This window comes from Galleria mellonella, unplaced genomic scaffold (assembly GCF_026898425.1).
Source record: "Galleria mellonella isolate WM207_F2 unplaced genomic scaffold, CSIRO_AGI_GalMel_v1 utg113, whole genome shotgun sequence".
NCBI classification, from domain to species: Eukaryota; Metazoa; Arthropoda; class Insecta; order Lepidoptera; family Pyralidae; genus Galleria; species Galleria mellonella.
The window spans coordinates 1535300-1547072 of record NW_026441975.1 but is presented as its reverse complement, the minus strand read 5'-3'; the positions used below and the strand labels follow the sequence as shown (position 1 = coordinate 1547072).

The 11773-nt window shown below is 38.0% G+C and overlaps 1 protein-coding gene across 11 annotated transcripts in view; it reads right to left on the bottom strand.

The window, feature by feature from the left end:
- Nucleotides 1-2301: 2301 nt before the first annotated feature.
- Nucleotides 2302-11773, bottom strand: part of LOC113512967 (disheveled-associated activator of morphogenesis 1) — a 115128-nt gene continuing 105656 nt past the window's right edge. For all 11 annotated transcript variants that reach the window (XM_026896949.3, XM_052892830.1, XM_031910929.2 and 8 more), the window contains 13 exons: nt 11197-11424; nt 10744-10883; nt 10469-10618; nt 9643-9798; nt 9219-9293; nt 8605-8949; nt 8202-8341; nt 7848-8009; nt 7155-7334; nt 6242-6365; nt 5653-5898; nt 5114-5296; nt 2302-4394 (listed from right to left, as the gene is read on the bottom strand). In XM_026896949.3, coding sequence (XP_026752750.2) covers nt 4077-4394; nt 5114-5296; nt 5653-5898; nt 6242-6365; nt 7155-7334; nt 7848-8009; nt 8202-8341; nt 8605-8949; nt 9219-9293; nt 9643-9798; nt 10469-10618; nt 10744-10883; nt 11197-11424 — 2447 coding nt within the window. In that variant the 3' untranslated portion in view covers nt 2302-4076. The remainder of the gene's footprint in view (nt 4395-5113; nt 5297-5652; nt 5899-6241; nt 6366-7154; nt 7335-7847; nt 8010-8201; nt 8342-8604; nt 8950-9218; nt 9294-9642; nt 9799-10468; nt 10619-10743; nt 10884-11196; nt 11425-11773) is intronic.

The following is an 11773-nucleotide window of genomic DNA, read 5'->3' as shown; positions in this document are numbered from 1 at the left end:
GAAAAGAGCATATTCATTTTTAAAAGGCCGGCAGCACACCTGCAATGCCGTAGGTGTTGTGGGTGACCACGGGCGGCGGTAGTCACTTACCATCAGGTGAGCCGCATGCTCGTTTGCCCCCTGTGTTAAAAAAAAAATATTTATATAAATATTCACATACAGTTCACATGACGTGCATTGTTCCCATTGTTTCTCCAATCACAGTATCTATTTTTGAATACAAAATGAAGTTACATTTCGTGTTATTTGTTCGTACTATCGAATTTCCGGCTAATAAACTCGCAGTTGAGAAGCGCACATATTCACTATCCGTCACTCATTATACTAGCTTCAGTCTCAAGTTGTAAACTCAACAGAACTTAATTGTACTGTATTGTACATGGATGTTCCCGCCAGGAAAATTCATTAAAATAGTAACACTATACTTGTTGTTAATTGTTCTAAATAACTTTCTTGCTACTATTATCTTGCTTTTAGAATATTCTAGGTTGTTTTCGAGCCCGCTAGTATTATTGTATGTTATAAAAAAATGTTTTTTTTTTAAATGTATACCTATTTGTTAAGTGCTTGTTTTTGTTTTTATAGTACATTACTGCAGCGGCCAGCAACTGAGGCATTTTTTTTTTGATTGGTGAAAATGGTATGGTAACCCCGCCTGCGCTAACGGGATACGCTGGCGGAGCACCAGTGAAGGGTGATAGATGAGAATGAAAACAGGCCAGTTAGCCCATCACGATTAATTCATTAGGAATAAACCATGATAGTTTCCAGGGAGAACCGCGAGGAGGTCGACCTGGTTGGGTATATTGCTAGCAATGGGATTCTCAGTCTCCATTACTAACAATCCCTTTCTCCCCGCAACTAAGGCATTGATGGACGTCAATTGAGCCCATCAATGCCCAGTTGTGGCCAAGGCTTGTATAGTACTTTTCTCAAACAATGCGCGGAAATCAAAAACACAAATTTACTTTTTAAGTTCAATGACAAATAACGAAAAATAAAATTTTTAACGCGCCATAATGTTTCTTTGTTTTTTTTTTCTTCAATAAACAGCTTTCTATTTGCAAGCCAGTTCGAAATTTAAATAAAACCTTTTATTAGTTACCTCCTTGGTAGCCATGTTTCTAAATAAAAGGTCATTCCATTTTTAAATTAGAGGACAGATATGAGTTTACATAGTAATTTATCTGGCCGCAAAACACGACAGATATGGATTTTCAAACAACTTTTGCCGGCCGCTGCCCTCATGTATCTGGCCAGTACAGCAATTTTGATTTATCTCTAAGAAGATTGTCAAAGTAATGCTCACATTTCCAAGCATGTTTGAGAAAAATATTTATATGGCACTTTTCTGATGACAAGTGATTAAAAAAAAATAGTCTGTATGATCTAGTTGTCTTTGCTTGCCTTCAAGGTGAATTAAAAAACAACAATATTTTCTATCTCTATTTAATGTTTTTTTATTTTTTTTTTTTTTATATAACTTAGAATGGCAAACAAGCTGACGGCCCACCTGATGGAAAGTGGTAACCGTCGCGTATAGACATGAGCAGTATCATGAACATAACAGAGTATACTGTTACGCCCATGATACCCCCCACGCGTTGCCATTCCTGACGACTCAGATGTTATTACTCTGTACCCTGTAAATAATGTATCTTTTTAATGGGTAATCATGGAATGATAGTCCTGTTTGCCTTATACGTTATACGCTGGCATCAGTAAGCGATGATATGTGACGATAAAATCAAGTTGGTTGGCCCATTTTGACGAATGCAACAAAAAGTAACTACGATCCAGGGGGATCACGTGAAGGTTGACCTAATGGCGTATATTACTAGCAATGAGGCCGTTAAACCATATTATTAATTCCCCCCTCTCCGTTTTAAGGTAAATAAAAAAGTATTCAAACAATGGTATAAAATTCACACATGGGCGCTACCAGTTACGACATTTTCGGCAACAAATTAAGATTTCCAGTCTTATAAGTTTAAGACCTAGTGCATTAGATTTCTTGACTGTATAATTACCGCCTACCCTTATTTTTTTTATTGTTTATCTTTATACTTAATTTAGCAAAAGCTTACAAAGATACAAAAATACAGGTACCTACAAAAATAAAGTATCATCATCATAATATCAGCCTTTAACTATCAACTGCTAAACTACCACGCCACGTTACGCTTGGCAAATGGACTGGCAACCGCAATTAGGCTTTAGAGATGTTTTAAGAGGGACGCTTGCCCATTTCTCGCACGTATATAAATATAAAGTATACTCCATGTAAAATAAAAGACGGTATAGTTTCAAATATTTAATTTAAATAGTCTATAAGTAGTTATAATAATTACATTAATATACTATACGCTTATACAATACTGAACAAAACAATAAAATTTACATAATCATAAACTTCGGTACATACGAAATTTGAATAAATTACTAGAGTTCTCTTTCTATGTCGTCACGGTAACAAATTTTGGCAAATTAAAATAATATTTACAAAAAATAAAATAACTTCACGTATCACTTTATAAAATGTATAAATTTAAGAAATATTAAAAAAAAATCAATAGGAAATCTGTATAATGTAAATTTATCAAAAATTTTATCTACTTCTTATAAATTGTATTAAAAAATCCTAAAATCCATTTGTTGGTAGCCTGTTGTGTCAATTCCTAAATATATATTATTGTTATCAATTAATACAATAGGAATATGTCAATTCATAATATTTTACAAAAAAATCTTGCAGTGCTTTGTGTGACAAGATATTAGAGGATATGTAAACATTATGCCCCATAACTTGAAACATTACTTAAATTGGACCGTCATTACAACATCGTAAAAACACGTAGGTACTTACTTAGATCATTTTAATAAAAAAAAAACTCATAACATTCTGGTAAACCCCGATATTTGAACAGACTTGATGTATCATTGAAGTAAAAGTAACACAGTATAAAAATAAACTCAAATATTTCTGTAAGGACGGCCTAGAAAATAAGTTTTTATCTATACACATAAAAAACTCTATTGAAAAAAATCAATACACTACTCTATGGTTATTCAAATCACACATCGCTTATCAGTACAAATATTGTATATAATTAGGTCTATGGAATAACATGCCAGTCTTTGACTTCATCAGTCGATAGCCAAAGGCCAAATCGTCAAAAATTAAAAAAAAAATCCGAAAATCTTACATATTTAGGCACCAAAATTGTGTTCTTAAGAATAATATGTGGTATTATTAAAGTAATAGGTACCTAAATGGCAGCGGATATTCGTTGTTGCCTAAAATTTTATGACACTTCATTGGTGTTAAAATATTTCATAGTGTAATCACCATGGATTCTATAAATAAAAAGTGGGATTGATTCTGAGATGCCATTATTCTAAAACTATCTCATAACCTAATATTTGAATTTGATAGTATCATGAAATTATTGTTTTATAGATCATTTTAAATAAAATTTATAATAATTTTGACTAAAATCTACTAAAAATTTAGCCCATATTGGCCCTTAATTTTTATAATATCATATTAGAAGTTCTGAAATGGGTTTAGAAAGGTATCTCGGAATCAACTCCTATGTCTCAAAAAAGCCAATCTGAATATCTAACATTACTAATTTCGAGTAATATTTATTTGCTATTTTTATTAAACAATATTATCAACAAACTAGCAACTGGTTTAAAACTGAAGCTTCTTAAAAAGATAAAAGTAAAGCAATGAATCTACTTTTCTCTTTATATTAACTCGTCTCCCATATTTTTATTTTAGCTTCGTAGTAGCAATCCAGTCGTCAGTTGCGTCGGTGGTCGATTGATATCGATAACATTTGGTATCCTTACAGAATAGCCATAAACATCGCCATATTTGTTCCACAAGATTCCTACTCACACAATATTATAATCTCAATATTTGCGACTCGAAAACCTTATCACGTTCAGAATGTCGTCTAAATAAAACCAGGAATATATCACGTATTGAAATTATTCTACGACTGTAATTCTACAGTTTATTAGACATTCAAGCGTTGCTTACACAACCTTTCTTTCTTTTTCTTTGTTCAGTTCTTCTGCCTTTCCCTAGAGTCTTCCCTGCAAACTCCTCTCGGAGGAGAATCTCTCCCTTTATGACTGGCTTTGGAAGCTTTCCGAGATCTCTTGAACTTGGCTACGTCGTCTCCGAAGACATCACCGGTCCTCAAGGCCGAGATAAGGTCGTCGAACTCACCTTTCTGACCATTTGTCAGTGTACCGTCCCGGGATGCGTCTCCGTTGGCGTGACCGTTGCAGTCTGCTGTTCCGTTTGATTTGCCTAGTGACTTCCCTACGGAACTAAGCAGGCTTGAGGCTTGTTTGCGTTCCAGGGTGCGTTTTTTGAGCTGTAAAATAAAAAGGAAGGTTATTATTATTGTTAATACTTTATCTTATGTTTAAATAACATGTAAGATCAAGTAATTATGATGACTTTTGATTAGATTTTCATTGAAAGAAAGTATAAATTTTATAAATATTTTTAAAGCGTTTTGTCTAATATGCGTGGTGTGAAGAGTGCATGTCCATAAAAACCAATATTCTGTTGCTTTCAGTATGAAAACCGGAGGCTCACACAAGTTAGAAAGAATTGGAGAAGGCATATATCCAGTAGTGAGTAGATACAGGCAGAAAAGATGACGAATGATTATGCGCCTTGTGAGAGGTTGTGTAAGCGAATGAAAATTGTATGAATGCAGATGAAGTATAAGAGATTATGTGAGAACAAGTGTATGTTGCTTGAGCGTATACGAAGTGAAAATATTATATGAGAACGTGAAAAGATTATGAGGCTGAATGTGAGATGTACGAGATTATGCAAGAGCAATTGTTATTTTATAAGTATATGCGTATACATAATAGTCATTTAAGTGTAGGTAAATATAGTGTTGATGTTTTTGATCTTTTAAAGGTTACGTGAGAGTGAGTAAAATTTGTGGGGATATTCAATGTATGAGAAACTCAGAGCGTGTATAGTCTGTGTGTATATGAGGTATGAAAGCATGTAAAGGCTGTATAGTAGTGTCTGTGCGAGTGTGGGCGTGTGTATGCGAGTGGTGCACGTCACCTCCTGTTCGTGGCGCGTGCGGCGCTGCTCGTCGTCACGGCGGCGGCGCGCCGCGTCGCAGTCGGCGCGCGCGTCAGCCAGCTGCTGCAGGAAAACGTCCAGCACGCCGAACAGCTGTTCGGGCGATGCGCTCGCCTCCTCGCCGAACGTGTGTGCGCACGTCTCCAGCCGGCTCTTCATGTCCTGGTATCACATGTTTCACTTGACAACATCTGACTATGAAGTGGATACAATCTCGGTACATGTGACTACATTACTTTTTATTGCATAGCTAGGCAGTTAAACTGCATAAACTCTGAGGTAATTTTTTGAGAGGTATTCTAAAAAAAATACCATTATTTGCATTAGTGTTGCTACTAACACGCTGGCAGACATCTTGGCATTGCATCTTCAAATTTTTCTTGCCACAAACTTTACTAGCTTTCTCTGGTCGACATTAACTTACTCCTTCAATACACGCCTTAATATTAGGCTAGTCCTTCAATTACAGAGAAAAAGCGGTACTCAGCAAGAGCACGTGACGGGAGTCAAATGATTACCTGGAAGAGATCCTCCAGCTGCGTGAATGTGCAGACGGCGTGCGCGTGGAACTCGCGCATGACTGGCTGGAAGGCGTCGTGCGGCGCGGCGGGCGCGGGCAGCGACGCGTGGTACTCCAGCTCGCGCGCCACCTCGCGCAGCCCGCTGCGCAGCGCCGCCACGTCCTTCTCCAGCTGCTCCACGCATACCTTGGCCGCCGCGCGGACGTGCGGCAAGTCCTCTTCTAGCAGAAGTATGTCTTTGAACTGAAAATATATGTTACATACAATAGTGCCACAATTAAAAACTGATAGCTGTGAAATGTAGCACGCACAGTATTCGGTATTAAAAAAAAAACATAGATTAGGATCAAATTTGAATTATGGATTAAATATGTTCGAAAAGTATTAATGCATCTGATACTAGTTATACAGAAAACAACTATTTTTCGTGGACTTCTACAGGAGTTATATAAAAAGAGCCCTTATTCTTAAGGTCACAGTTACGAACAAATCATAAATAACAGACATTCGTCGAGTCCAAAAGAAGTTTGCCAACCCTTAATTTAATACGTGAGTAAAGCCGATAATTATATTAAATTACACTCACCTGTGTTTCGAGCATTTCTACGAGGAAATGTAATAAGGTGGTATTTCGTGATACACTGGATTTCGTGTCTGCAAGTTTGTTCAACGACGATAACCGGAACCCAGAAGCATTGCCGCGGGCACCCCTAGATTTGAATAATAATTATGAGAAAATTGTCATTCTTTAAAACAATAATATTAATAGAAAAATGTAAATAATTGTTTATTTCTCGTTCTTCATCATTATCAAGCCAACTGTTAACTGTCCACTGCTGAATATAGACCTGCCCATATTTTGAGGTTTTGCCAGTAGTTACCATGCTTGGCAGGCGGGTTGGCAATCGCAGTTAAGTGGGCCAGTGACGCTTCAAGAAAAACGCTGCTGCCTCCCTCCTGCTGATCCCTTGACCATTAACTTCCCTCAATAGTGTCTTGCGACATTCACGGGAATGAAAGGGGTGGCCCATTCTATGTCGGGACTACACGGTACTATTTATATTTCTCAATTAAATAGTGCCGATTTCTATTTCTCATTATTAAATTTTATTTCTGTTTTCCTATACTGCCTTTAATATCTTATAATTGAAAAGTTTTTAATAATAAAATAAACGAATAATAAATATTTGAATGGTTTTTTTTTTACGAAATTTAAAGTTTAGATGGCTGACCCTATCAATTCGGGAGGAAGGGATTGTTGGATCGTTAAATGTTAACAAAATATACACTATTCGCCATCATGAGACAGCGACCATTTTGAAAGTTATATAATATTGAATACTGCATTTTGCATTGTCACTAGAACCAAAGTTGTATGCAAAACTTCAACTTAATCAAATGAAATAGTTCTAATTCACCTTACAGGATTTGATGTAAATAAATAAACGAACATACACTACAGGTTAATGAAAGCTCGTGAGGAGCCCCGCGCGCGGTACCTGTTCATGTAGTTGCCGAGCGCGAGCACGAGCTCGAGCAGCGCGCGCAGGCGGCGCGAGCGCGTCATGTCGCGCGCGGCGCGCAGCACGCTGGCGGCGCGCGCCTGCGCCTCGGCCGCCGCCGCCGCGAACTTCTTCTTGAACAGCAGCGTGCGCACGCGCTGCGAGTAGTGCGGGATCCTGTCGCCGCCGCCACGCTCACGTTATTCAATGCTTTCACAATTCTTAGTTGCGAGTACAGGTTAAAACCGAAATCATCGCCATCTTTTTGAGGATATAACTAAATTATAGCGGGAGCATGGAATTGTTAGTAATGGCGAAGTTAGTCCCCATTGCTAACAGTATACGCTATCAGACCAACCTCCACGCGGATCTCCCTGGAAACTATTATGATTAATTTATCGTTAAATTCGTCACGATGGACTAACCGACCTACCTTTTCATCCTCACCAATCATCTCTCACTAATGCTCTGCCAGTGTATACTGATAGCATAGACGGGTTTACCATTTCATTGTGATCCATAAAAAAAAAATTATGGCTAATAAAAATATTACATTAACGAAACGCACAACTAACGCAATATAAGGAACCCCCCCCCCCCCCCCCCACTATATACTGAGAACTTGCACACAGTAATGTGATATAACCCTGCTAAATATCGGGAATATATATTTTCTATAATTGTACTAACTTGGAAATCTCGTATAGAAACCGGTCGGCTCTCGCCATGCTATCAAGCTCGTCTTGGTGCTCCTCTAACAGGGCGGCCTCCTCAGCGCTGGGTGTGAACTTGAGCAGCTGTTCCACCATATCGATGGGTAGTTGCTCGTTATTGTCCATCCGTAATATCGCTCTAAGGACAAAGTACATTATTGATCGGATTAATTTAATAATATTACAATATATTGTCAAATCTAGCTTACTTAAAGAACAGGTATAAACGTAAAGTCATAAAAAACCTGGCTATTGAGGAATGAAGTTCTTAGTGACTGGCGGTTCTGTCCAATGAGTTTGATCTTTACATAGATTTTAAATACACACTTACCGACATATTTCTTCATCCGTCATCTTTAGCTTGGAAAGCAAGATGGTACAATTTTGTGCACGGCGCCCGTCAATAACAGATAAGATTTTTGTTCGAGGCTTTGATCCCAACTGGCGTAAGTCTTCAACGGACCCTTCATTCTGAAAATAATTAAATATATTTTTATACATAACTCAATATCCACCTGTTTCAAAATCTCTGATGGTCGAAAATGCAAGTAAAATAAAGGAAAAAGGAAAAATTAAACTAATTCTTTATTGGGAATTTAATCAATAATAACTCTACGGGTAGGTAATGCAAAAACCGACAGGTACGACGTAAAATTGTAATCAAGCATACGGCCCATCTTACCAATCATAAATTCTTAAAGGATCTTACATTCAGAACAATTCTCTCCACTAACCTGTACACCGTTCTTCTGGTACGCGCAGAACATCTTATCGATCGTGTGCAAATCTATGGCATTGTACAACTTGGTGTCATCGAGCTCTTGCCAGATGGTGCCGTGGAGTTTCGTGTCTGGTAGCTTGCTCCAATTGAAGCTTTTCAATGGATTTCCGGGGGTGGGTACGTTCTTTTTAGGTTTAGGAGGTGCAGGTGCTAGAGGGGCGAGTGGGGCTGGAGGGGGTGGGGCAGGGGCTAGGCCTGAAAGAGGTGGTAGAGGGGCTGGTGGTGGAAGCGGTGCAGGAGGGGGTGGAGGGGGAGGTGCCGTGCAGCTTTCAATCACAGCGGTCTTCAAATTGCTCACCTAAAAGGTGATAGGTTGTTTATTATATAGCTAAATATAATTGCTTTTCTTAATATTTATATAGGCAGATACATGATTATATAAACTGATTTTCAGATTAATCACGATGTTCTTGTTGTAACATAAAAAGCTAAATGTGGTTGGATGGTACCAAATGGTACACTAATAAATCTATAATATAAGGTAAAGATAGTTCAATGTATTTAATTTTACGAATATTTAACTTATTAACTGAAAATGCATTAATAACAATCTAAATAATAAATTACCTTAGCGTCATCAGGTATACTTCCTTCGCTGACTAGTTTCTCGAATCTCACTCTTTCTGATCTTTCCTGATTTAACTGAAATTATAAGAGACAATTTTAATTAACATTACCCATAAAAGAAGAAAACGTATAATTTAATTTTTAAATATCTGCTATAAATTATTTACGACATTCCTTCATTCGTCATAACCAATGTTACTCAGAACCAATGCCCAGCTGTAGTACATCCATAATCATACATAAATCCAAAGTGTATTTTCAAAGCTACAGCTCCTCCTAAATCATTCCCGCCTTTTTCGTAGGAGCAATCCTCCGTCCCGTCCCCCTGGTCGTGGGCACTTCTCTGGCAGAGCCCTCTCCCTGCACGTGTCGTACTGCGCGTGGTGTACGTGCAGCCGCGTGCAGCCGCGTGCTGTTGCGGTACCTGGTGGTCGAGGTGCAGCGCGCGCGCGGCGGCGGCGCGGGCGCGCTCGGCGCTCTCCATGTGCGCGGCGGTCTCGCGCTCGAGCCGCTCCTTGAGCCGCGCCACCACCTCCTCCAGCTCCTCGCGCTCCTGCGCCTGCTGGTCCACTTGCTTCTCCTGTTAGTGCGTTAGCGGGGTTACCATGCGCTCTCGGTCACTATTAATGCCTCCCCCACCATCGTGGCCAATTAATTTATGAAAGACTCCTCCGTGCACGGTGATCGTTTGATAGTAACGGCTACCATGCGTGTCGAAGCAGCCTATTTTAGTCAGCTATTAAAATGTTATTATGGGGCTTAGGCGCGTTATAAATAAAAAAAAAGTGTGGGATTTATATTAAATGTGCTGCTATTTCAAATGATATCGTAATGTTATTTTAATATATTGACAATAAATTAATCAATATTTATTTTAATACAAAATTATAAAATGCTATATATAATATAATATTCTTTATTATAAAACATTTGATTGTATCTACTTAAGATACAATCAATTTGATTTTAATTATATATGTTAGAATATGGTTATTTTATGTAATACGAAGCAATGTATGATCAATAAACCCCATTATGTTTTTAAAGCCTATCTTGTCATAAAAAAGAATTTTACCAAAATAAAATTACGTATGAGTATTAAGGAATTAGATATTATTTGATCACTCTATAATTAGATATTGTTAATAAAATGTAAAGGTCTTTCCGTTTTAACGACTTGCTTGCATATTGTCTTTATATTAATTATAAATTCCTTCACCATATTTAATAATATTTAGAAAAAGAAATACCTTTTTAGCAAGCTCCGTAGCCAAATCAACATTCTCTCGTTCTAGATTCTCTGCTTTCGTTCTGGCAGCAACGAGTTCTTCTTCTTTGGCTAAAAGGTGTACAATTTCTCCCACGTTAATTTCAAGGGGCGCCACGTCGGGATCGTAAATCTGAAAATTTTGTGGTGTTTTTTTAGTATATCAAATGACTTAACATGCTTTTATTTAGCTTAAAACAAATCCTCAGATCAATCTATGGTAATCAGGTAATTAGAGGTTATGGTGGTGATAGTTACCTTGGTGGGGTCGGTGTTAACATCAGGTAAACTGCCCTGCTCGCTGTTGGCACGACTACCGGCACTAGGCTGCTGCAGTACCACTTGCTGCACTACGCGATCCACCAGCAACCAGTGCTGCGAGTGTGGACTGTACTCCACTAGAACACAAAGAGAATATCGGACTTAATATATTAAATTCTTTATCATGCTGGCGAGCATGGTAATAGTAGGATTATGAGAAGAAAATCATGTCCAATAATGGGACAGCAGTATTAATTGATAACGAAACCTGGAATGACAAAGGATCTAGAGGCAAATACCATCATTATACAATTAAAAAAGATCTTCTAAATCAGGCTGTAGCAAAAGTAGTGGATTCAAATTATTATGCGATTCGCATAAATAATTTGAACCTTTAAATACGTCGTGGGAATGATATGTTCAGATTCGGTTCCATTGTTCATAACTTACACGGCAACAGAAGCAGGTGTTTCAGTAAGGACAGCATATGCGGGTAAGCGGCGGTGTGGCTGAGCTTCCTCCTCAGCAGCTCGAACATGGCCGCGGCACTCTTGGTGTCCACGTGCTCCTTGTCGAATCGCCTGGCGAGCTCTTTCTCGTCTTCGTTGCGAACCATCTCGAAGAACTCGATGTGACGGTCCAATGTCTCGTTTTCGTACTTTCTCATTTTTTCGATTACTGTGAAAGGAAAACATAATGTTTGAGTAATTTTAATATAATTATTAACCCTCCGGTATGCATAAATACCTTAAACGTTTATTAAACATATTTTAGATATTGCATTGCTTTCGTCTTTTTCCATAAAAACACTACCCCTAATATTTAGACATTTTTACAATTTCATAGGTCGTAAGTTCGAGTCTAGCCGATATCAACTGTTGTGTATCAAAGTTCCGAATATTTTCCCATCTCTGGAGATAGAAAACATCATTAACGATGGAATCCGAATGACAGCATTAGGTTCACCCATGTTAAATTAGAATGTAATCAACAAAAAATGTCTAGTATTACGTTCTTCGGAATAGTA